This window comes from Melopsittacus undulatus, chromosome 12 (genome assembly GCF_012275295.1).
Source record: "Melopsittacus undulatus isolate bMelUnd1 chromosome 12, bMelUnd1.mat.Z, whole genome shotgun sequence".
NCBI lineage: Eukaryota > Metazoa > Chordata > Aves > Psittaciformes > Psittaculidae > Melopsittacus > Melopsittacus undulatus.
The window spans coordinates 8,360,626-8,383,145 of record NC_047538.1 but is presented as its reverse complement, the minus strand read 5'-3'; the positions used below and the strand labels follow the sequence as shown (position 1 = coordinate 8,383,145).

At 47.7% G+C, this 22,520-nt stretch overlaps 3 protein-coding genes across 4 annotated transcripts in view; 1 reads left to right on the top strand and 2 right to left on the bottom strand.

Annotated features, from left to right (window-relative positions):
• The window catches only part of MEGF6 (multiple EGF like domains 6), a 76,776-nt gene extending 74,969 nt beyond the window's left edge, over positions 1-1,807 (bottom strand). The window contains exon 1 of the mRNA XM_031043887.2: positions 996-1,807. Within this exon, the coding sequence (XP_030899747.2) occupies positions 996-1,081 (86 nt within the window). The 5' untranslated portion in view covers positions 1,082-1,807. The remainder of the gene's footprint in view (positions 1-995) is intronic.
• A 1,966-nt stretch (positions 1,808-3,773) lies between these two features.
• Positions 3,774-7,839, top strand: TPRG1L (tumor protein p63 regulated 1 like). 2 transcript variants are annotated; one of them, XM_034068604.1, is made up of 5 exons: positions 3,774-3,916; positions 4,075-4,166; positions 4,909-5,085; positions 5,792-5,945; positions 6,503-7,839. In XM_034068604.1, exons 1-5 carry the CDS (start codon positions 3,785-3,787, stop codon positions 6,695-6,697), a joined length of 750 nt encoding a protein of 249 aa, XP_033924495.1. In that variant the 5' UTR covers positions 3,774-3,784; the 3' UTR covers positions 6,698-7,839. The 2 variants fall into 2 exon arrangements, with proteins under 2 accessions (XP_033924495.1, XP_033924494.1); XM_034068603.1 differs by having other exon boundaries at positions 3,774-3,967.
• Positions 7,840-8,455: 616 nt separating this feature from the next.
• On the bottom strand, positions 8,456-21,579 carry WRAP73 (WD repeat containing, antisense to TP73). The gene is made up of 13 exons (XM_005143248.3): positions 21,477-21,579; positions 20,847-20,999; positions 20,194-20,310; positions 14,168-14,240; positions 13,221-13,324; positions 12,550-12,636; positions 11,596-11,730; positions 11,427-11,504; positions 10,339-10,444; positions 9,727-9,852; positions 8,931-9,122; positions 8,745-8,845; positions 8,456-8,629 (listed from the first exon to the last, which is right to left on the bottom strand). The coding sequence occupies exons 1-13, from the start codon at positions 21,543-21,545 to the stop codon at positions 8,603-8,605; spliced, it is 1,368 nt and encodes a 455-aa protein (XP_005143305.3). The 5' UTR covers positions 21,546-21,579; the 3' UTR covers positions 8,456-8,602.
• Positions 21,580-22,520: the final 941 nt, after the last annotated feature.

Genomic DNA, 22,520 nt, shown 5'->3' with positions numbered 1-22,520 from the left:
TCCTACCCCCCAGCCCTGCTCATCCCCACACGTGGCCCCTGCTGAGCCCCACACACAGCACAAGGGCTGCAGAGGAGCAGTTTCATGTCCCCAGTGTCTCCACACAGGGATTGCTGTGATCTGGTGGTGGGGGAAGCACATCCACAACCAGGGCTGGAAGGATCCCCATGGACACATCTGGCAGCAAAACCCTGTGGGTGTCATTTACTACAGGGAGGAAAGGGTCTTGTGTGCCCCAGAGAGTGGCTGTGTGTGCAGTGGGAAGGGACAGCACTTCCCAGGCACTGCTGCTTCCTTCTCTCCAGTGCCTTGGCAGGCATCTCTAAGGGCCCATCCAAGAAGTTCCTAAAAGGAATCGCCGAAGCAGGAGCAGAAGTTTGGACAAAGGGAGAGAAAGTGTCTCCTTGTGGGACCTTTATCTGCTGACAAGGGCCCCTTATCAATCAGAAAGTCACAACCATCCGGAGAGCAGCTTGAAGCTGGCACACGGAGCGATGCCGCTTCGTTACCAAAGGGATTAGAGCAGCCCCCCCTGCATTGGGAGATCATCTTCTGGCAGGGAACCAGATCCACAAGGAAGTTTTCCAATGAAGCCAAATGAGTAACACCCAATGGTAACTGTAAAGTGTAATTGCACAGAACGGGCTGCGAGCTGCTGCCAGCAGCAAAAGGGGGAAGGACCATGCGTGAAGTGCCATAAACCCAGCAGGCCTGGGAGGAAAGGTCACAGCATTCCCACTACAGCCACCTCCTGCACTCACACAATAGGCACCGTGGTTGCGAACAGCGATCCAGCCAGCAAAGACTCTGGATTCTCAATGTCTCTTCCCTTTATGTCCATCTGGCAGCAGAGAAAGCAGCACAGGATCCCCCCTCCCCTCACTCTCCTGCTCTTCCCTTCCCCCTTGAATTGAAAGTGCCACATTCAGCTTCTGCTTTATACTTCCCTGCACTACAACCTCCCCCCCAGCAAGGATGCTCTTATTGCTACTTACATATGGGGCTGGAGCTTGCTCCCAGAAGCCGGAGAGGACACTTGCAGGGCCAGGATGAACACCAGTGCTGCTGCATGAGACCCCATCGCACCCACAGTGCTTCCAATGCCTGGAAGACCTCGGAGCCCTCTCTCCTGCTCCCAGCTCGCTGGTGTGCTCCTCTCCTAAAGGGAATGCTATAGGAGCACACGGGAATCCTTGCACAGGGAGGGCAGGTTCATCATTAGGGTGCTTGCTCCTGCACCGGTCAGCTCAGCAAGTTCCCTGGTCCATGGGAAGTGATTACAGCACAGGTTGTCACAGGGCTGTCCCCCAAACCAGACCTGGCTGCCGATGCTCATTGGCTTGCAGTGAAGGGCACAGAAGTGACTTTTCCTTCCAGCATTCCCTTCTTGACACAGCCCAAAGACCCTGTGGCTCACAGGACGTGGGTTCCATCCAGCAGCGAAGCCTCATGAGGGTCTGGAGCCAGTCTGGAGTCGTGATCCGCTTCACAAGCAACGTGAACATCAGCACCCGGGAAGGGAAGGGGAAAGGCTCTCCTGGGCACAGAGCATTCCAGCTCCCAGAGCAGGCAGAGCTCCTTTATCCCGTCCGCATCCATGGAGCCATCCTCTGCTGCTGCCACAGCTCCTCCAGACGGGATGGAGCCGCACACACCGAGAGCCGCTTCCCTGCTTCCCAAGGCAGGAACTGAACTTCCCTGCTGCCCTTCCCAGGTCCGGCTCTGCTCCCTCACATGCTCTCTTGTTTCTCCTCTTGCTGACAGCCACAGATCCCTCCCACCGGCCGTGTCCAAGCCAGGGAGGAGGGGGAGACCCTGCGGAGCAGTAGCAGAGTGATTCGGGATGGTTCATCCAAGGCAGCTCTGTTGCACTACCGAAGACCAACGCTGCACACATCACCCCAAGCCCCTTGTCCTGCAGCTCCAAGAATATCCCATCAGAGGCTGAACCTTCTCCTCTCTGCTCCAGCAGGTAACAAAAAGGATCAGCTCCCGAGGAATAAGGGCCATGAACCAGCCAAGGACACATCTGACCTGTGCTCAGTGCTGTTAGCAGTCAGTTCTTGGGGTGGGGGGGAACACACCAGGCAAAGAGGGACTTGGGGAATGAGGTGAGATTCCTGCCTGCTCCATAAGGAAACAGCACAAGCAGAGGCACTGGGAAGGGTGTTGCTCGGTGGCAGTCCCCTGGCCCCTGTGAAACAGAGAACAGAAGTGCCAAGCCCAGCTCCGAGCTGGTTCGCTGCAGTTTCCTCTTCCAAAGAGCTGCCATGAGCATCAGTTGCCAGGCCTGGCAGAGGTTTCTGCCATCCTGCCTTCCTGGATGATGGATGGGGATGGATGGGTGCATGGCAGCCGGGACAGCAGGATGGGGAAGAAGAGAGCGGAGCAGGGATGCTTCACTACAACTGTCCCACCTCAAGAACCTGCAGCAACCTCTGCCCAGGGTGAGGAGGAATCAGTGCAGCTGCAGACCTGATCTATGGCACATTCAGAGCCTGCGAGAGCAGGAGGGGAAGGTCTGGGTCATTGCAGTGCCCACACCACACACGTGTTGTGTCACCATTCCATCAGGACTAATGCCACAAGGAGCCATGCCCAAGAGCTGGCAGCTCCCAGAAGGAAGCAGGAGCTCCTTTTGGCACCTCAACCCTTCCCAAGTCACAGGACTTGCACAGATCCCCCGGCTCAGAGCAAAGCGTGGGTAAGAGAGGCTGATGCTTCCACTCTGCCAAGCAGAACAGATGGGAAGACAACACCGTTCATTCTTCCTTGGAAGAAAGGCAGCTCCATAAAGATGTTTTATAACGATGGGGAGAGCTCCAGGGTACAATAAATTCAGGCCTCCGCTTTCCTGTCCGGACGCTAACGTCAGGACTCCTCTTACAGCAGGAATGCCAGGATTGCTCCCAGGGACTCCTTCAGCACTTACTTCTGCTCCGCAAGAGGTTTCTTTGCACTCGGCCGTCCTCACTCTGGGTCCGACCTTGGTGAATGCGGTACCTGGACGTGCAAGAGGTGAGAGCTCAGGGCCCAGCAAGGGACAGGACCCAGATCCCGACCCCACGGGCAGGAAGGGTCAGAGGGGTTTGTGCTCCTGTGCTCAGAGGGAGCAAGCACAGAACAAGCAGAGCCTGGAGTGTGGCTCCCTCTCCAGGACACAGCCGGGGATGCGGATCCAGCCTCAGCTCCCACGCTCTGCCTCAGGAGCCAATCCTGCCCACATCCCCTGGGCCACCTCCATCCCTGGGCTGCCTGCAGGGAGAAGAGGACGCTCTGATGGCAAAGAGCTGCTCTTTGCAGTGTTTAAGGTTTCCCAGCATTAAATTCAACCCTGTAACGCGTTTATAAGTCACCTTAAAGCCGCGATGCTCCCCATGTAAACAGGCTCGTGTGAGCACGGGCTGCAGTGAGCCCAAACGGAGACCTCCTGAAGCACTTGTGAAAGGTGGGTATCTGCAACCCCGGGGTCTGTGAAGTCAGTTTAGTGAGCTCCCAATTGGGTACCAGTGGGAGGAGGATGTCACCCTCCGCCTCCGGGTAGAGCGGCCCTGGGAAGCGGTCGGACAGAGCATGAGTGACAGCAGCTCCGGTAACGCTGAGGACCGCAGGGCAGGTGCCAGCGCTGCCTCCATCCCCAGCGCTCTGAGCCGCAGGATGCGATGGGGCCCTCGGGGCTCCGCCGCCCCCTGCGCTCCCCCCGACGGGGCCGCTCCCGCACCGCCCACCCGCTCCCGTTGCGTTCCCCGGTCCCGCCCCGGAAGGCACCGAGGGCCCGGCCGCGATGCTGCAGCTCCGGGACGCGGCCGAGGGCGGTGAGGGGGACGGGGACGGCGGCAGCCCCACGGCCGCGGTGCTGGTGCCGGGGGAGGCCGGACCTCCGCTGCCGCCCCGGCGGACACTGCGGCCGGTACCGGTGCGCACCGCGACCCGCGGGGGCCGCCTGCGGGAGTACTTCGTGTTCCGGGTACGGGGCGGACGGGGGCGGTGATGGGAGCGGGCGGAGCGGCCTCGCAGCCGGTAACGGGACCCCCTTGCCCCGCAGCCGGTAACGGGTCCCCCCTTGCCCCGCAGCCCGGAACCATCGAGCAGGCGGTGAGCGAGATCCGTGCGGTTGTGCTGCCCACCGAGGACGGGGAGGTGCAGAGCGTCTGGCTGCTGGCGGAGTGAGCGCTGCCCCTACCCACCCCCCCCGGCCCTGCTTCCTGCCCTGCATCCCCTGTGCCCTTCCATCCATCCTGCCCGGCCCCCGGCTCCCAACCCCACATCCCCGCTTTGCACTGCTGTAACTGCTCCTGATTACCTGCGGAGGCCGAGGGTGGCTGCATCCTGCTCCTATCCCCATGCAGCCCAAACCCACCCAAGGTGGGATGAAGAGCCTAAGTTAACTTACTTCACAATCTTATGGCCCTAAGAGTTGAAACATAATGTACTCCTGGGTTGCCCTAACACTGAAACAGTATTATAGCTGTGATATTTCAGCAGCAGGTAAAGGTAAAAATCTTTTATCCATGAAATGTGAAGAAGCAGACAAGGTTTTCTGTGCACAGGATGTTCTCACAGAGGAAAATGCTGTCAGACCACACAGGTAAAGGAAACTGTTTCTCGCCCCTGAGCATGCACCGCTGCAGTTAATTCAGCCAGCATGGCAGCACACTAATGGTATGGTGTTAAACACACTCTAGTGCTGGTAAGGGCTCATCTGCCCCGGTTAGGGGCATTTGTTCTCAAGTAATACCTCCAATGCCTCAGACTAAGGAACTCAGAGCATTCCCTCTGTTGTGACACTCCCCCTCTTGTCCGACTGCTGACTCAAAGCAAAGGCCCTAATGGAATGAGTTCATTCTCCTTGGTGCTCCTTCTGCCCATGCCCAAGACCACTAAAGCTCAGTCCCGTTGCCTTGCCAGGATCGATCACTGGAACAACGAGAAGGAGCGCCTGGTTCTCATCACAGACTGGTCCCTCCTCATCTGCAAGTACAACTTCATCAGCCTGCAGTGCCAGCACGTGACAAGGATCGCCCTCAGCGCCGTCGATACCATCTCGGTCGGGCAGTTTGAGTTCCCATCTAAGTCTCTGAACAAGTGAGTTGATGCAGTAACACTGCAGTGTTAGTGTAACTCCTGTTGTCACTGGAGCTATCAACCTTTGCCCCCACTGCTGGCCATGGCTGAGAGCTCTCCTTTTGCTCACCTGACTTTGCAAACTATGGCTCAGCCTTACTATAAGACCTCAGAGTAGCTGCTGTTTTGCTGGGGCAATCAGTAATTACATTAAAAGCAAGTTGCTCAAGGACTTTCAATGTAAGATTAATAGATTTGGGAGTAGAAGTTCATTGCCATTAATGTTCCAGGCCAGGCTGGATGGGGGCTAGTGAAAAGGTGTCCCTGTTTGTGGCAGGGTGTTGGAACTGGATGAGCTTTAAGGTCCTTTCCAACCCTAATGATTCTGTGTGGTGCAGTGAGTAGCAGCAGTAGTAGTACCACCTTAGCATTACCTGAAAGCCATGTATAAATGTCAGGTCATACATCAACACAGGCTATTACAGGCAATGCAGTTCAGATGTTGGGTCCTGAGCATCTAACAAGCATCACCTTCTTGCCCCTAGCTTATAAGAAGGTATCTTTGAATATTCCAGAGGCCAAATTCTCCTCTTACTGGTCTAGAGGAAACACTAACTGCCAAACTTGTATTTCAGCTTCCAGTTCTGTTTCAGACAGCGCTTTTCCAGTTAAACTGGCCTCAAAGAGTCCAGTCTTACCCTGTTACTTGTGTTGTCTTCAACATCAGGCGAGAAGGTGTCGGGATTCGAATTCAGTGGGACAAGCAGAGTCGTGCCTCCTTCATCAACAGATGGAACCCGTGGTCCACCAGCATCCCGTACGTCACCTTCACTGAACACCCCATGGCAGATGCTGATGAGAAGGTGGCCTCCCTTTGCCTGGTAAGGAACTGGCCTCCCCTGCTCTAGATGGGTTGTTGAGCTCCTAGGCTGGGCACGATTTGGATAGATAGGTAAGATAGTTAGAAGCAGTTAAGCCAAAGAGATGGATCCTTCTCTAACTTACCCCACAGGCTGATGCCTGATGACTTCTAGGACTGCCAGCTAAATAAACACTTTAATTGCTGACTGCAAACCTTCACGTAGGTGGTTCATCATTTTACTTGCAGTAGTTGCTTTCCCTTAAAACCGGAACACCATAGTAATTTATGTTCAGCACAGCAGTGATAAGGGCAATCAGAAATAAACAGCATTAAGTCACTGGTAAACCTTTACACATCTAGGCCATGCCTTTAAGTTGCACCTAAATAGTGTCCTGGTATTAACTGTATCATTAAGGTTAAATGTCAGAACATAAGGTTTATCACTGCATGGAACATACATGATGACAGCAGTGGCGTTCAGCCTTTACAAGTCAATGTAAGGGCTGACAAACACTAGCTGTTTACCCGACAATCTTTAAACAAAGGAAAAACACCAAGGTGACTTTCTTCTTACAGCTGGAGAACTTCAAAACTCAGCTCATCCAGGCTGTGAAGAAAGCCCAGAAGGAGTCCCCATTGCCAGGAAGGGCGAATGGTGTGCTTGTGCTGGAGCGTCCTCTGCTGATCGAGACCTACCTGGGATTGATGTCCTTCATCAACAATGAGGCCAAACTTGGCTACTCCATGACAAGAGGCAAAATTGGATTTTGAAACTCATCGTGGGGCATCTTATCAAGGGCAAGTGATTTGGTATGGGGCTGGGGAGAGCAGCAAAACATCAGCTAATCCAAGTGAGGAAGTCAAGGGAGCACAAGGAAGGTGGAGAACTGGAGGTTCACAGGAGGCCTGAGTTGTTCTGAGAACACACAGGCCAGGTTAATCTGACACAGGTAGTGTCACTCATGCTGTGTATCGGATTTACACAAGGCTAGCTGCTAGCAGCAGTCATTTTTCATTTCTAACTACATGTTCTTCTAACTAAATGTTAATGAAGGGCAATGGGAATCTGCTGCAACCACTCTGCACAATTTCCAAGACACAGTAAGACATTCATGCCATGTTACAGTTGTCTCCTTGTGTGTGGTGTCAAACACTGTAGTGTGCTTGGGCTTGATTCACATTGTTTAAAGAGGGGGGAGTAGTCACAGTTCCAGGTACCTTAGCACTTAGATTAAGGCCTGTGAAGCCACTCTGTCACTAAACAGCTAACAGTGTTAAACCCCACTGTTCCGTCTGCTCAGAAGCAGTCCACATGAGCTATGCCTGAATAGGACTTCATTGGCTTCCTAACTTCTTGTGTGTGTGTGCTTGCTGTAGCCACAGAATACCTTATTGAGAGAATATTGCCAAAAGCCCTTGGCCACACATCTGCCTTCAATGCTGTTATTTATAAAACTGAAAAGGAATTCTATTTTGATTAGATTTATACTCTTAGCAGCTGTTCTTAAATCAAGTCTGGGAGAGAAGCAGGGCAGGACTCATCCTTGGAGTCCAGTAAAACTTTGGTGCCAACCTTGATTTACACTTCACCTTATACAGATGTCCAGTAATGAAATGCAGAAGCAGCATAAGAGACTGCAACAGCAATTGTGCCCAAGGTTACTCTGACCACCTCCTTTCATTGCCTGTGACTTCCTAGATGTGCTGTTTATCAGAGCATTTCTCTGCACAGCTGCAATGCTGAATAAATGCTGTGCTGCAGTGGTAGTTATTGGACTAAGATGTGCTTTTATGAAACCTCTGTAAAGCTGAAATCATGATGGAATGCAACAAGCTGCATGCCCCTCAATGCGTTTTCTATGATACCTGTTTAATTATAATTAATCTTGCAGTAAAGTTAAAATTTAACTCAATTTGTTTGGTTTTCTTCATTGTGGGGAGACTGAGGTTGTGAAATTAAGTAGCAAATCAAAAACATCCAGAAAATCCTCAGCAGTGAGCTCCCTTCCTCTGATGGACGCAGCAACCGGCTACATAGGTTACAGAGACAGGACAGTCCAACTTCTCCTTCCCTGTCCAACCATCCATTCCCATCTGGCATTAGGTAGTTGGGTCAAAAGCTCCCATTTCAATTGCCTTTAGTGCATCATTCTAAAGTATCAGTTATGATCCTTCTTATAAAGATTCAGTATAGTAAATCTATAGTAGACCAAGTACAATTACTGTCACCCTTTTAATACCTTAGTCTGGAAATTACTGCAATGACTAGAGAGGACTTGATTTGCCTCTGAACACAACTTGTTCTGCTTTAACACTAACTGATTTCCTAGAAAGGGTCATTCCTGGTGTGTATCTACTTCTGCTACAATATTTAGTTCTTAATACTAGCCTGCATATGTTGATGTGTGCAAGTAACCTCACCAATAACAGAGAAACAGACTTCAGAATGGAGTTAGAGTCATTGCAAGTCTGTAACTATCAAAGTATTTATTTGAAATTATAAAATTTAAATAGCTATACATTATATACACATAGCTACAGTTTTAGAAAACAAGGTTTCATAGTTGATAAAGTTTAAGAGAAAATTCAAAGACAGAAGTACTACAGTTTTCTTGCAATCCAGATCTAATTCTCTACACAGAGTTGCTACATCACTTCAAGTGCAATCACAGTACTTCACACACTGGAGTTTGGGTAGACTGCCTTCAATAAATAATCCATAAATACAAGAACTTCACACTGGGCAAAAAGGTTCAGCCCCTGCCCTCATTCCTGCTCAAGCTTGTGAGCAGTTTAAAGCAAAGGGTTGTTACTTTACCTCTTCTCTTTCCAAGTAACAGACACAAAGGTTGTCCTTACTCAGAAGCACCATGGCGTCCCCACTGGAATGCCAGGACAGAGACACAATTGGGAAGTCACCTACAGAAACAGATCAGACTGCTAAGTGGGAGAATATTTAGTAAGTAATGCTGCTGATGGCTTGTGAAGCTCCCGCAGACCTTACCTTCCACTGGGACCTGCACAGACACACAGCCGGCTGGGGACCACAAGTAGACATTGCTATTCCCTGTGCATACAGCGAGGCGGGGTTGTCGAGGGTCCCACTGGAAGCACTGGATGGCACATAGCTGCTCCAAGACTACAGACAGCTTCAGCTTTTGAATATCCCAAATCCAGACAGCGTTAGGAATATTATCTGTTGGAAAAGGAAGAGGTAATCATGTCAATACCTGAAGGATAAAAAAGGAATGTGGTCTTTACAACATGGGCACTATTGATGTCTAACACAACACAAACCATTTGGGTACACCATGGGTGTAACACCACTAAAGTTTTGCCCAGCATTGCTTTCAATTTCACCTTGGAAATACTGCAAAAAGGATTAAAAGTGACTTTGTCTTCCAGAATCACAGCTTCTGTGACACAGACACAGGCAGCCCTTTAGGAGCAGAGAAGGGAAAAGATTAAACCCATGACTCTCACCATTTGAGGTAATCAACACCCCCTACTATAGGTTGTGAAGAATTCTGCCATTCAGTAAACACTTGCTGTAAATGGAGGCGGAAACTTGCACCTTTCATTTTCTAATTCACCTCCATTTGAAGAGATAATAAAAAGCATCCTAATCATTAAATACAAAGCCAAGGCTGAGTTAATGCACTGATGAGCAGCTCTGGCAGCTCCCAACACTTCATGTACACTATAAGACATAGGCTGAGCTTCCTCTGTAGTTGCATGTTTGCACAACAAAGCTGATTTTAAACCCCACATGCAGTAAGTGTAGGGCAGCAGGAACTCACCATTTTTGGTAGCCAGGAAGCAGTTATCCGGACTGAACGCCAGCATCCCAATGCCCACTTTGGGATTTGGCCGGTCAGCAGCTGGTTTGACATAGTGCAAAGAGAGAGGCACCTCAGAAATGGCATCTGGAATTTGAAAGAGAAGTAATCAAGCCTAAATGGACAAAATATTTACATTCCAACTGTTAAATACCCCTTACTTCTGAGATGACAGGGCTGTATTTTACTCATCTCCAAGATGTTCCTATCAAAAAACTTCCACTGTCTTAAGATTAAACCACAAAAACACCAGGGGATCAAGCTTTCTGCTACCTTTTTACTACTATTTCAAACACCAATGCAAACCAAAGGTTATTTACAGCACTGCAAACAGTGAACAAAGAATACTAGTCATGCATAGCCTTCTACAGTATCCTGCTGGTCTTTAACATGCCTTCAAACCACCCTGCAGACAGCAGCCCCTCTGGCAGCATGCAGCACTGATTCACTGCCCTTCACAGCACCCACTGGAGCCATTCAGTACCAAAGGTGGCAGAGTTCACCCACAGTGCTTACTCCTAGAAAGACTTCAACATGGCAAACTCAAGTGTCTTGTAGTAAACTTTGGCTTACATTTACTTTGTGTGCTGAAGAGAGAACTAGCCAATGCTCTTGTTGGAGGGAAAGAAAGTCTCTCTGTTTCAACAGATGGGGATTTCTCCACTTCTTTATACACAATCTACAAAGAAACAAGTGAGAGTTCTACAGAAGGGCCTCAAAGAATTTGAACATGGGCTATTACCAAACCATTCATATCCCATTATCTCATTTGTAAGCGTGTTGTGTCTCAGCATCCCCTGGTTCACCACCAACTGCAGTTCCTGTCCATGTAGCAGAGATTAACAGAGCTATTCCCATTTGTTTTCCATTACATGTTTTACACCTAGCTGGAAGTTAAGGGCATTTTTGAGTCGTGAGAAGTTTTGCTGAGGTGCATTTAATGGATCAGACCTCACTTCTGGTTAGAGGCATCACTGGAGTCATGTGAATATTGCAGACTTCCAGTCTGCACATGTGAAGTCTCCCAGGATATCTGTCCAGACACAAGCCCAGTCTCCCTCTGCAGCAGCATGCAGCACTACTACACTGTGTTCTTTTCACCTTGATGGATGGGAACAGTTTGTGATTTTTGGAACAAAAGCCACAGCTTTCTGCCTGCTGCCAACTACCCAGAATCTGTTGGGCCTTGCACATACATGTATGCAATGGTAAAAATAAACCCTGAGAGATGTTTACAGGAAATGCTCTTTAGGTGAGCTGGAGGAGCCTGTACACACAAGATGTAGATCTGACCACAATACAGGTCCAATGCTGTTTAAAGTCATAAACTGTACAAAGCTGAGACAAATCTCTCCTGTTGTTTCCCTGTTTGCCATACTCTGCACACCCACATCTGTAATGCAATCTCCATCTACATCAAAACATACAGGCATGTGACAAAGCACCTGAGAATCTGTGAGTGTCAAAGCTGAGGGGATCATATACACATTCTCCAAACTTGAAAGGATTCCTCTCTTACATTCCCAGGTTTTAATGGGATTTTCCAAGTCCTTTACACATTAGGAGGGGAAAAGCAAGGTCTCCAGAACAAAATCTCTGGGATACAAACAGCAGCACCAAAGCACTGACAGTGACTCAGTGGATTCCAGATCCATACTTACGGTCTTTGTGTTCACAACAGTTGCTGGATGCTCAAACTCTGTGATCTTCTTCCAAGTTACATGGTTCAAGATGCGCACCTAGTTGTGGAAAGCATTGCAAGAGAGAACCAGTATGACAAAGTTCTGTGAATGGTCCAGGTAACAGAGAGGAAGTAAACTGATTTGTTACCTTTTCATCATAGCTGCCAATTGCCAGAAATTGACTGCTGGGACTCCAGGCCACTGATTTAATGCCGAGGGACCATTCATAAGCCTGATACGTGGACAGCAGTCTGCCATCAAGGGAGTACAGCAGTATTTTATACTGAAACAGAAATGGATTATTCTGAAGACTAACAATAGTGTTTAAAGTCATAGGCAGCCAAAACCATTCCTCCAAACTCCCCCTCACTAAAAGACAGCAAGTTAAATACAAAGGGGCTGGCCTCTTATCTGTGATTTGAGACAAGAGGCTTGCTTGAGGCTTCCAGCTTGGCTGCTCTGGCTCTCTCAGACCACAGCCACCCTGTCTCTAAGAGCACAAATGCCCCACTGAGCCAGCCCACCACTCTCCAACAACATCAGCAGGTGACACTATGGGAGACCCTCATCCTCCTCCCACATCTGCAGCCCTCCAATCCAGGATGTTCCAACCCTGCCCATTCCCAGGGCTGTTTTGATCACACAACCCATAAAATCATGGCCACTGGAGAACGTTTTTCTATCCCTAGAAATCCACCTACTCAGAGCAAAATGACAACAACTTAGATATTCCTTGCTAAATTTTGGGGTGAGTATTTAACTGTAAAACTAGTGTGCAATGCAAAGTACAACAGTAGGAACCTCACAGCAGAATTCCTTCATTATTTCAATAGCAGCTTCTGCACCACTTACAATCGTTTTTTTCAAGCTAAATCAGAAAGCCAATAAGATGATTTGTTGTCACTGAAGATTACACAACAGTTTGACATACACTCATGAGAGCATCCATTACCAATACAAATATAGCAGTTAAAATGGTTCGAGTTTAGCTTTCACATGTAAAGGAAAAACCCATGAAATCAACACAAGCTTAGTGCGTTATACACAGCAGCTAAAACTCAACTTGGACTCTCCAAGAATATAACCAGTTTTTTCTCCATACCTCCAGACATGTATCCCACACTGCCAGGACACAGCCATTAGGAGCCCATTCGATCCCACACAGATCTTGTGTTTCAGTGTCAAAATGCTGCCCCAAAAGAGAAAACACAAAACCATTTGAAATATTGTGCTAACAAATATTGGTGCATCTGACTGAAAATACTCAGTTTTAAGCTATTAGGTGCTACCACAAATGCAAAAGAGCCCGTGCTATGCTAGCATGGAAACAGAAGTGTTTGCTTTTTGCAACAGGACCCTGAATTCACCATTTCTTTGATTTCCCTTTACAGAAGAGGCAGAAACTTGTTATACCTTAAGATGAACATAATTTCATAAGAAAGGAGAAGTAGTTCCACTGAATCAGTCAAGAAATCCAGCTAGGCAAAGTCCTTGCCTCAAAGACCAGTACAGGATCATCATGGAAGTGCTTGGGAACACAACAAGCATTTAATGGTGTTTCCCAAATCCTGCCATCAGTTTCTAAGGAGCTTCAGGTGACATCAGGTACAGAGTAGCCCTTAATAGGTCTCAGTAATCCAGTCCTCTATAACATGCTAGTGTGTATCCTTCACAGCCTAAAATGAAGCTACCAAAGTGACCGAGTTGGAAGCAGCCAGCATGCAACACATACTTGTAATTTACACACAAGGGGAAGGCAAGGATAGATCTTACTCTCAGTAGCTGCCAGTCACTGCACACAAAGATGCTAATGAAGTCCTTGCAGTCACGTCTTTCTGCTACTGCCATGTAGCGGCCATCCTTAGTGAAAGCTATCCCTGCAACAAAACAAAGTTAATTAAGAAAATGAGAGAGAAAACCATGACAGAATAGCTGACAAATCCTCAAGGAAGAGCAATTACTCCCAATTCAAAGGATAAATGAAAAGAGAAGGAGAAAACATCTTCATATATCACGTTAATCAAAACCAAGGCAATGCACAGTGTCACTAACTTCCTTGTGTCACAGTTCTTCAGCTTTCCATGTGCTACTTCTAAGGACACAACTTCAGAGCCCCAGCATGCTTCAAAACCCTGTGTTTGATTACTGACAGACAGTTGTTATATAAAAGCCACAGATTTGAAATAAGCAGTTCATTAATCTAAGCTAAATGGATTAGTTACGCAACCATTGGTACTCCACAAGCTTCCAGGCATCGGTCCCCATCCACTCTTATTTTATATAGGATACATAATTGTTTGTGTCATACATGGGATAAAAGCCTCAGGCAGGATACTGCTAACCACAGCCATGTGGCTAAACAGGCCTGACACAGCTTTCCTTTCAAATCTTTTCATGTGCAAGAGATGGCAAAACATACTTCGGATTAGTGTTTTCATCACCAATGCATCCAGCTTCATTTGATGTCTTAAAAGGACCCTTCAGAGGCAAAGGCAGCAAAGATGTAGATTTGAAGAACAGGCACATGGATTGATGTAATCCTTCACTCACAATGAGAGCGTGACATCCCCAGAGCACATCTCTGTGCTGGCAGCCAGTGGAACCCAAAAGGGGACCAGGGCCCAACCCAAGACCCATGTTTTGTCACTACCCACCACATTCCTTTTGCCTTTCTGTCATGTTAAACAACACCATCTTGGTGTCAGATTTGTGCCACTTACCCTGCTGACAAGCTTTGGGATACTTGATGTACAATACAGACTTGGTACACAAGGACCACACTGTTATCCGCAGCTGTCAAAGAAACAAAGACAAGGAAGTATGTGTTTAGTTCTGTAGATTAAAAAAAAAGGTGAGTAAACAGAAGCCAATAAACCTACTTCAGTCACATAAAGCAGATCAATGTACCCTCTGTGATTAAACTTTGCAGGTATTCTACGTAGCTTAAACAAAGCCTGAGAAGTAAGGGTGATGAATTTTCCTCTCCCATGTCCCTTCAGGTAGCAAGGTTACTTATTGCAAATCACCATGACAGCCACACTGGACACACCAATATGGAGAAAAGCTCTTCATCAACACCGAAGTTACTGATAGTAGCACAAATCTAGCTACATGTATCATACACAGGCACTCTTCAGCTGGAAAAAGAACTCAGTTTCATCGCAGTATCCAGAAGAGAGAAGCTTCTTGAATTTAGGAATGGATGAAAAGTTATAGCAACCTAAGAACATTGCACCTCTTGGCAAAGAGCTACCATGTATGAAAATGTAGCTGAATTTTTCAACTCTTAGACACACTCTGCTTTGACAGCTGGTTTCTTTTGCATTTTGCTCTTCCCTCCTCAGCGACACAGCCAAGGCATCCTACATCCTTCCTGAAAGGAGAAAGGAACCAAAACATGCCATGCAAAGCAAGGCATTAAACACGATGTTTGGGATATTTCTGGAGGCTTGTGCATCCCTAAGCCACCCAAACAGCAGAGAAGGCAGTCAGCTGCAAAAGAAGCCTCTCCACAGCTCTTCAAGGTCACAGCCCACATTCTGGAAGCTCTTGTGTTGCCATCTGCAGATTATTCAATTAAAAACAAATACTTACTCTCCCTTAGCAACGGCAGCCCCACCAGACATATGTGCATTAATCAGGATGGCATGTGAATCATTTATAGCTGGAGCAAGGAATGTTCCCAGGATAGTATTTTTCTTGTGGTTTCCTACATGCTATTGCTGCAAGGGCAGAGATTCTGGGAGAGATGCAGGTAAACCTGTTTCTCCAAGAAAGCACCACAGTCATGACCCATCTTTCCCAGAACTACTCAACAACAAAACTAGTTCTGATTCATTACACAGGTAGGACTTCAGCACTGCCAGCCACTGCATCCCAGTCCTGTATCAGATGGATCATCAGCTTCACCAGCACCCTTGGGAGGAAGTTTCTGCTATGCTTCTTTGATGTTTGTCCTCAGTGCACATCTTCCTTCCCTGAAGTAATCAACATTGCTCAGTGGTGACAAAGGATTCTCCAGGGCAGCATCCTCTGACACTGTTCTACCCGGTAATGCTACAGACCATGTGTTCCAACAGCCCTCAGAGGCTCTCTCTTGCTGACACTATCATTTTGCTAGACAGCACGACTCTGATAGTTGACACAGTGCTCAAACCAAGCTTCGGAATCCTCATAAGCACTGTGAAGATGCATGAAGTCCCAAAGCAGAAAAGCAGCTCTCCCTATTTCTTTTTGTACACAGAAGACATTTCTGAGATTTAAAGAGGAAATAGTTTAAATAGTTCTTTAATTTATTAAAGGAAAGAGCACAATCAGGTCAGATTACTGTCCACTTCTATCCCAAGTTAGAGAAGGTATTGCACAACTCTTTCACCCAGGGTTTATGATTCCCTTTATTTCATAGGTATGAAATTACAGCTAAACATCTACAGTGCCTTTAAGTTTAGCAGGTCCAAGAGGAACCCTTGAGATGAAGAACATTAATCAAGTTTTATCGCTGCAACTGCTCGCTTCCGGCCCCACAGAAATACAGCACTGTTAGTCTGCTCCTCAGGCAAGATTTACTTTAAAAATACCAACACAATGCCTACACACATTCCTCTAGCACAACTGCAATAGTGATATGCTGCTTGCTCCTATTAACTGCAGTGTTAAATGTACTGGCTGCTGTTCCTCCCCCGACCAAAACACGCAGCCTACACAACACACATTCTGCAGCCACTTAATACAAGCTTAGCAGCTGCAAGCTTTGAATGCTGAGGTCTTCATTGTCATTTTTCCCCAACAAAGGCATCCAAGTTTACACTTGTGCTGCTGCTTGGCCTCAGGATCAACTCACCTGGCCTGCTCTGTGTCAAACACTTCTTCCCCAGACCACATTGGCAGACTCTGAGGCAAAACCTCACCACTCACATCAAGCTTGAGTGTGTAGGAAGAGAAGAATCTCTACAGGTGTGAAGCAGCACATGATGTGCAGAGCTCTCACTGTAACCTCTGCCCTGTCTGAGACTCAGTCACAGACTGGTTTGGGTTGGAAGGGACCCTAAAGCTCATTCAGTCCCAACCCCTGCCACAGGCAGACACTTCACACTAGACCAAGTTGCTCCAAGCCCTGTCCAACTTGGCCTTGAACACTGCCAGGTCCTCAATTTGCTGCTCAGAACCTTTTCTAAAAGGATAGAGTTTTGTAACTCACCAGAGAAGATACTAATAATGTTTCCCTGTTCATTGTCACATTGTACTTAAAGGCTGGGAATGTGCTCCATCAACACTGCCAATCCTCTGGTAGCCAAAGGACTTCATCTTCAGACTTGATCTCCATCAGCCACAGGACACTCATAACTACTAAGAAGGTCCTCTATTCCAGTATCATTCCTGAAAACACTGCAAGCTGGTAAGGGAAGTACTCAACAGCAAGTTAGAGACCACCGATATGCTCTGCCCTAACATCCTTGCAACCTCTTGCCCAAGTCACAGAGCAGGAGCCTGAAGATTTTTCCTTGTGTTAGAAACATGTAAAAGGAAATCGGTTTGATTTCCCAAACGGATTCCCTTCAGCTGTTCTGTTTGTGTGCACTTAAACACCTATATACTGAGGAAGTTACATTAGGTGCTTAACCTATGGATTTCACACCTATTTTACACAGATTAACAACATGTTTACAATTAAACTGGGACAAAAAAGGGAGAACCTTCATATTCCCAACTGGAACTGAAACATTCCGTAATCTGGCCCAACATAAACTAACTTAAGAGTGATTATTTCACAGCTATCAGATACGAGACAGAAACATACTGCAATAAGTTTGCATTGCTCTTACTTGCCTGTCTCAAGGACTTTGTGAAGAAGGGACAATTACTTTCACAGCAGGAGACCAGACCATGGTCAGCCAAGCCTGAAGCCAGCTCTTCTGCACTGAGCCCTGAGGGGTGCTTTCCCTTTAGCACAAGTCCATTAAGTGGCACTGTCAAACTCAAATCCTAATGATAACGGTGTCTGAGAAGTTTTCAGCTGTTGTTTTGCAGTGGAAAAACAAACCAAAAGCAGCAGCATTTTTAAAATAGCCTAAAAACAGCTGAGAAATAAAGAGTATTTAGATGGTAACGTGATAAACAGTCTCCAGTGCTGGGTTCAGGACTACAGCCCAATGTTGACAGCTACAGGCAGGTGTAGGACTGGTGATTTTCAATGGATAAAAACACACTTTTAAACAACCTTGCATCTCAAATGACCATCAACTTTTGTCCCAGACTTGACTGGGTCACAACGCCTCCTTACATAGCAGTGTCTGTCAGCACTGGATTTCAGAAGATTATTCAGAGCACATTCCTCGACAGAAAGCATTTTTCAACCACTGCAGCCATTTACAGTTACTAAGGATTAGCTCCAATATACACAGAAACACTTATTCCCCCTGCTGCTGTAGCTTGAAAGAAGCTCCTCAGTGATCAGTATCTACTGCAGAACTGAAGTATAGTATATGTAGTTTATATTATGGCTGTTGAAAGAAACACTCAGCAATGTTGCTGATCTTCACACTATTTATCACAAAACATGAGTCACAAGGAAGGGGATCCATTTGCTTCCTTCACATCTCTTATGTGCAGCTCGCGTTTAAGCTCTACACATGCCTATAAATTCAGGCACTGTAACTGGAGAGATACCTGGTACAACACCTTCCACAAGACACACCAAAAATGTGGAACCTTCTGGAAATCAGCTACCTAGATACTACACACACTTCTGCAAATAAGCATGGGGATTTCCTCTGTATCTGTAACCCAGCATTGTTAAAAACAAATCACTACCAAATGATCAGAGTCTATGTACTCCCTCCAATAAGGCTGTAGCACTTGGCTGCCCTGTGTATCACGTTGTTTATTGCAGCAGTTGTGTGAAGACTTGCACAGGTACCTCTGCCATACAATATTATGTGTGATGTGTAACAATTCTAGGACCCAAACCTCTCCACATTATTATTACAGACCCATCTCAAACAAAATTATCACATTTGCAGAGCTATGTTAATATTAAATGCCTATAAAGCATTGCTGCCCATCTCAAGAGGTGGAACAGAGACAAAATGAATTTTGGAAACATGTGCTGCACTTGAGTTGATGCACACCAGGCACATCAGAAAACCCACAGCATCATTCACTATAACACCGACCACAATAAAACTTGACTGCAAGTCAGCTGAAGAACCATTTCCTGAGGCATTAGTAAGTGTGGATTGCTGGAAATAAATCAGCACAACCATATCCTTTAAAAATATTCTAGGAACAGGGAAGTTTTCTGTGAGTTACAGTGGAGCTCACATATTGACCTGAAGAATTACAAGTATGAGTAATTAGTTGTGCAGCTTGAAAGCATCAGGCAACCAAAGCCTGGTTGACAGGGAAGCCCTAAGCCCTCCGAGCAATCACTGTATTCAATAACACATATAATACACCAATATTAAGTGTCCTGACAGTTTCTGTCTCGAGCACTACTCAGTCTGTCCCACCAGACTATGGATTTAGCAGAGAGAGTAAACACAACTCAGACACCAGCATAACCCAGGCAGCTGTCTGACAAAAGCTAATTTAGCAACCTGTTTACAGCTGGAAAGAAAACTTATCCCAAGACAGATGCCAACTTGGCAAAGGCTTAATGAAATCCTCTAAGGTCAAACCAAGTTCTGTTGGAGGCAATAAATACTTGCTAGTCCACCCCCACATGCACATGCCACGAGAGACTCACACTTGTAGCACATAGCACCAGGCTGCAGTGGGGGTTACTGCCTACACCTCTCCCTGACTAGCAGGGGATTTAACAACTTCAGGCTGAAGTTCTGAATGAGCTCTGAAGCTCATTTTGGTTTAGTTGCCATTAGGATGATTCATTGCTAGGAAAATTAAGGCCTAAATTCATCACTCTCATAACCCACTGTCTAAAGGGGTAGGGGAATGGAACAAGACTGAAAAACTTGACCCCAGCCAGCACTAAGCATCCTTGCCAGAGAATTTTGCCACATGTGCATGTAGTTCTTTGCTATTCTTTGACCATTCATCATTGCATTGAACATCACCAATCACCACCAATCCAAAGACCACAAACAGTGGAGAGTCAGACTTCCCCATGCCTTCCAACAAACCCAGCACCCAGAAGCCACACCTGACAGGGATTCTACTCTAGGATGGGTTCCAGAGCAGGGCTTTATCAATAAGTACTAATAAGCAATAGATTCTATGAGATGTCTTAATCTCCCAAGTAGTTCCATGAACAGCAGCCCAACTCCTATACATCAAATGAAACAGTTATGACAGTATTTCTCTAAACGTCATATCATGCATCAATAAACCTAAGACCATATTTTCACATTACACACACTCTTAAATGTTGATGGTTTGGAGCTTTAATTGGTTTTGCCTGAGCCTTCCCTGAGCTATGAACAACACATTTGATTTCTAAAACCGTTCTGATGAATACCAGTTACCCCTGCACTTTCCCCAAACATATAACTTTACCTTCAAAGCCAAGTGCTCACATTCTACCTGATCATCAGAAGCAAGAGGATAAAGTGTTAACAGAATAGCTACCATCTACACTGGAATTAACCTAGATTACATACATGGACACAGGAAATCTATATCCATGCTCTTCACCACCATCACAGCTTTAAGAGCTTCAGGTTATTTTAAGAGGCAAAGTGCAGACAGTAACATCTGATACCAGGCACAGTAATCATGACTTCACACTCACATGGAACTCAGTTGTGTTGAGAATGTGACGACCATCCGGGCTCCAGCATGAGGCCACCAATCCTGCTGACCCCTCGTCTATCTTACAGTGCCAGCCCGGCTGCTCCAGGGACCAGACCTAGGTCAGAGAGGAAACCAGAGAGGCAACCCAGGGAACCAGCAGCTCACCACCCCCTCTGCTTGTGAGCACACACTACAGCAGCAACGAGGCTCCACATCACATCAGGGACATCAGGAAACCACTGCAAGCTGTGGCCATGAAGGACTGGCGCTGGATCCCACTGCAAAAGTAAGCCCCACAGCTCTGTGTGCTTATACCAGTTGTAGAGTAAGGTGGCTTTTTAGCTGTGACAAATTCTGGACTTAAATGAAGTTTTAGTTCATTTAACAAGTTTGAATGTATTTATTTCCTGCTGCACTGAAAGCTGGTAGGACAGGCTTTAGCTTTGAGTTGATTTTTATGCTAAACCGAATTTGTTTTCAAACTAAGGTGTTTGTTTTAACATTAACTGCATGCTGGGTTATCCTCAGGCCCTGCATTACCAGGAACAAGGTCAGTTGTGTTAGCAATAATCCTGAACTGGTTATTACAAAACTCACATAGAGCACACACAAACCCAAAGCAGGAACCCCCCTGCCCTGCTTGGGTCTTACCTGCACAATCCCTCGCTTGTACATGGCGCACAGTATGAACAGCGAGTCGGACGACCACTCGATGTACTGGATCTGGTCCAGGCACGTGTAGAGATGGAGGACCTGGAGGCTGCTCGCATCCCGGACGGCCAGGCGGTACTGCATGCATGATGCCTGGGGGACAGCAAAGCCAAGGCTGAGCTGGTCTCAGAAGCTGCAGCTCCCACTGCACCGTGCAGGACTGCGGCTTCGGAAGGGCTTGGTGTGTGCTGTGAGCTCCAGTAGGCACAGTTAACGCAAGGAGTAAGGGGGGGATGTTAACACATGGAATCCTCCCTGTATCACTGCGCAATTACTGGCTCCTATCTATGACCTTATTCAGTAACCGCAGCCTGGTCACTATTATAAAGAGCCCTGAGGACTAAAAGCCTGGCGGCACCAGCGGCACTACCGCTGCCCGCGGCGTCGCGCTCACCGGGGCTCCCGTCCCACACGCACGGCGCTGGCTCCGAGAGGCCGGAGCTCGGCCGCCAGGCCGTGGTTACACCACGGTTACGGTTACGGTTACACCGCGGTTACACCACGGTTACGGTTACACAGCGGTTACACCACGGTTACACCAGGGTTACGGTTACGGTTACGGTTACTCACCAGGCAGCGGCCGTCCGGGGAGAAGCGGCCCAGGAGGCCCGAGAGCTTGAGCAGCTCCGAGAAGTTCATGGCGGAGCCGGGGCGGCCGCCATTCAAACCGGCCCGCGGCGGAAGCGGGGGAACGGGCGGAACCGGGGCTCTCAACAGCCAATCATAGCGAGACAGCGCTGGCCCAACAGCCAATGGAAGCAGGGAGAGCGGTGCCCCATGGCACGCCGGGAGTTGTAGTCCTGGTGCGGAGCCTCCTGCACGGGGTCGGTAATTAACATGTAATTAACATGTAAATGAGATGCTAATGAGGCTCGTGACGAGGAGAGCCCCCTAGCTCCGCCTCCCCGCCGCTGTTCCTCGCCGGCTGCCCTCGGTAATGACCCTTCCAGGCTAATTGCTGCCGGCAATGGGGGGGCAGCGAGGGCAGAGGAGCTGTTAATTGCAATAGAGCTCACCTGTAAACCCGACGGTGTCTGAAATAGCGTTAATAAAGTAAAGGGTTTTTTTGGGGGGACACATTCTCCTTTAGGGGATACAGGCACGGGCATTAAAAAATAAACTTTGGGTCAGAGCAAGTGTTTGAGTCTTGTTTTCATTATGGATCATGTATTTGGACCCCCAAAACTGGTTACAGCAGCTCCAATGTATTTAGGGGCTGGTAGATCATGGAATCATAGAACAGTTTGGGGTGAAGGGACCTTAAAGCTCCTCCAGCTCCAACCCCTGCCACAGGCAGGGACCCCTTCCACTGGAGCAGCTGCTCCAAGCCCCTGTGTCCAACCTGGCCTTGAGCACTGCCAGGGATGGGGCAGCCACAGCTTCTCTGGGCACCCTGTGCCAGCGCCTCAGCACCCTCACAGGGAACAGCTTCTGCCTAAGAGCTCAGCTCAGTCTCCCCTCTATCATCTGAGTATGCCCATCACAGATAAAGAGTCTCATTACTGATGGTTCTTGATCAGAAACAGTCTTCATCCACTGCCACTCTATGTGTATCTTGTCAGCCCAGATTTCCCCCAGCATGATGGGACCCTGCTGATCCCCTGACCGGGCTGC